General features: G+C 46.6%; 1 protein-coding gene across 1 annotated transcript in view; it reads right to left on the reverse strand.

The window, feature by feature from the left end:
• The window catches only part of LOC106149085 (histone acetyltransferase KAT6B-like), a 17,348-nt gene that overhangs the window by 614 nt on the left and 13,439 nt on the right, over positions 1-3,295 (reverse strand). Inside the window, exon 3 of the mRNA XM_013516740.1 lies at positions 4-817. Coding sequence (XP_013372194.1) covers positions 4-555 — 552 coding nt within the window. The 5' untranslated portion in view covers positions 556-817. The remainder of the gene's footprint in view (positions 1-3; positions 818-3,295) is intronic.

Here is a 3,295-nt window from a genome sequence, read left to right on the forward strand (position 1 = left end):
GGCCGCCGCCTTGCCGTCGGCGCCCCCGTAGTTGACCCTGTACTGTGGCCCGTCCTTCAGCAGCCGCCCGTTGTTGACGGCGCGCTTGGCGCCCAGCCGCAGGCGCTGCTGAAAGGCCGGGTTGGTGGTGGTGCTCGCGAGATCGCTCTGGCTTCTGAGATACTTCTCGATGTTCTTCAGCGAGGACCCACTGGGCTCCTCGAGTCCTTCGATTGCTCTCCTTAGGAGCTTATTCCAGTCCACGTTGCGGAGATCGTTACAGGACGCTCTCGACCCCTTGGCTGACTTAGGAAACGTGCCCGGCTTAACCGCCGAGAAGCGCCCGGGGTTGTCCGGGTCCTTGTAGGAGGCGAGGCCTTTGTTGGTGACTTTGAGCACGGAGCCATCCTGGACGCTGAGCTCCAGCTGCTCGGACACGGTCTTCTTATCCAGCCCATGGGAGGCGCTGACCGCATGGCAGATTCTCTCTTCAGAGGGCCTTTGCTTTTGCTTTTTGATTTTCTGTATAGCTTCAAGAATCCACTCTGTATAAAGTGGGTTTGCAAGTTTTACCATGGTTGACAAATGACTTCTTCAACACAAAAGTTACCCATAGAGGTTCTCCTTGTATTTAACAGGACTCGCACATTTGAAAGTCGTGTACAATTCAACAAATGGGCAGGGTATTCCAGATCATATTAAGCAACATCTTAAAAACATCCATCCTTCAGAGAATCCAAAGAGGACAAACAGGCAGGCAATGGAGAAAGATGTCTTATTTTACCAACAGGAAAGACTGCGTTCAAGTGAAGAACATCTTTAACTAGGAAACCAAAACCTTAAAGGATAAAAGGAGAGAAAACACTCTTAATAATGGAACTTCCAAAAATAGATCCCTTGGTATTACTTCTTCAGATGCAAAATGACCAGACAAGTAATGACAGGCGGTATTGTATAACACAGCAACAGTGACCGTATTTTCTAACCAGAAATTGGGTCACAGCCTGAGAAAGAATTTTTTTCCAAGATTTTTCATTTATTTACATGAAGACGTTTACAGAGCATGTAAGAGATCACATCTAAATTACATATTTAATGGACTATCTATTGAAATTAATAAATTATGTCAGTGGACTAACGTACATATGAAATCAACATAAAAAATCCAGTGTGATAACACAGGCCTACAGACCCCAGCCCTAGGGAGGCTGAGGCAGAATCACGACAAGTTGGAGGTTAGCCTTGCCTACCTAGTGAATTCAAGCCTGGCCTAAGCTACACTGCCAGACCCTTTCAAAATAACAAAACAAAATCAATATCAAAAATGATTTATGATACAAAAAATCTGATGGAGGCCAGGTGTGGTGGTGCATGCCTGTAATCCCAGCACTCAACTATAATCCCAGCACTCTGGAGGCTCAGCCAGGAGGACCACCACAAGTTCAGGTTGAAAACTAGCCTGAATGACATATGAGACCCTGTCTTTTAAAAAAAAAAAAAAAAAAAAGGCAGCCAGGCATTGTGGCGCAGGCCTGTAATCCCAGCACTGAGGCAGGAGGATCCTTACGAGTTCAAGGCCAGCCTGGGCTACAAAGTGAGCTCAAGGCCAGCCTGAACTGCACACTGGGACCCTGTCTCAAAAAAACAACAACAAAAAAGCAATAATTCTACTATTACCTAAGTATTGTTATTTTACAAGTCTCCAACCTAATCACACCTAATCAAATAAAATTTCTTACATAATCGCTTTTCCTTTTTTCCAGCGCTGGGTGTCTCAAGTCCTCACACAGACTAGGCAAAAGCTCTATCAGTGAGCTACACCCCAAGTCCCAACCTAAATCCTTCTATGGTCGCAGATCCTATCCCTAGGCACAGGGTCTGTGACACCCTTTAACCCACAGGCAAGGGAACTGAAACGAATATAGAAACGTAACACATCATATTTAAATAATGCAGCACGCTGGTTATTTTAGTAGCCGTCAGAGCTCACTAAGCAGCTCAGTCCAGGTCCCTACAATCTGCTCCAGTGCACAGTGGGGAGCTCTCTGAGGCCCAGAGACCCAGAGAAAGGGCACGGCCTCAGAGCTGTGCTAGACCTGGGCTCCAGTCTTGTTCTCTAGGGACGTCACCCAGAGTTTTGTTTTTTATAGTGTGCCCACTTGTCATTTACTCTTCAGGACAACTCTAGAGGTGAGCGGGGTCAGAGGAAGTTGGAAATCCCCCGAGGTAACAGCCTTACAGCTCTCGGGCTACGTTTCAGAACCCTGGGCCAACACTGTTCTCACCTGAGCCGCCTGCCCTAGGCGGCTCTTCCTGCGCAGACACAGGAACAGGACTCTGACCCAGCTCCCAAACAGCCGGTGAGCAGACCTGCAGAAGTCAGTCTCTCTCACTCTGCCCGCAGCCAAGGCTGGTGCTGGAGCCCCCCGCAGACGGGATGCGCGCCAACCTCAGGGCATGCCTGAAACCACAGCGCATCTTCAACCCTCTTGTACAGCACTGTTCTTTCCTAGAGGTTTAGTAAACGGGGTTGGTGATAGAGTGGGGTTTGGGTGGTGTTTATTTTTGAGATAGTGTGCCTATGTAGCTTAGGCTGTCCTTGAACGCACAAGGTAGCCCAGGCAGACCTAGAACACACACGCTCAGGATAAATTTAATTTTGTAAACTGGGTACTGCAAGAGATGAACAACACGGTTATAACAATATACTGTAATGAAGATTATTTAAAATTTATGAACTAGCTAGGTATAGTGGTTCCTGTCTTTAATAGTCAGCACTCTGGGAGACTGAGGCAGGAGGGTTGCAAGTTTGAACATAGCCTGGACAATTTAGCAACTTAATGAGACCAAGGGCGGAATCTAGCTCAATGCAAAGGTTCTGGGTTCAATTCCCAGTACCAAAAAAAAAAAATCTATGAACTGTTTATTTCTGGAATTTTCCATTTCATATTTTTGGGCGCAGGCAGACCATGAGTAACAAACTATGAAAAGCGAAACCATGGGTACAGGAGCCTACTATATATATCCCTTTCGGAACTGCTGAAAGGGTGAAGTGCAGGTATCTAACAGAGTGGTTAGTCAGCGCTTCCACTAAATACAATGTCTACACACTTTGAAAAATATTTCATAGAATAAAACATAAAAGCTATTTCTACTGCCAGGTGTGGTGGCACATACTTGTAATCCCAGCACTCAGGAGGCTGAGGCAGGAGGATTGGTGTGAGTTGGGAGACCAGCCTGAGCTACAAAGTGCTCTCAAGGCCAGCCTGAACTGCATAGTAAGGCCCTGCCTCAAAAAGACCAAAAAAAAAAAAAA

This window comes from Chinchilla lanigera, unplaced genomic scaffold (assembly GCF_000276665.1).
Source record: "Chinchilla lanigera isolate Chin_1 unplaced genomic scaffold, ChiLan1.0 scaffold00036, whole genome shotgun sequence".
Lineage (NCBI taxonomy): Eukaryota > Metazoa > Chordata > Mammalia > Rodentia > Chinchillidae > Chinchilla > Chinchilla lanigera.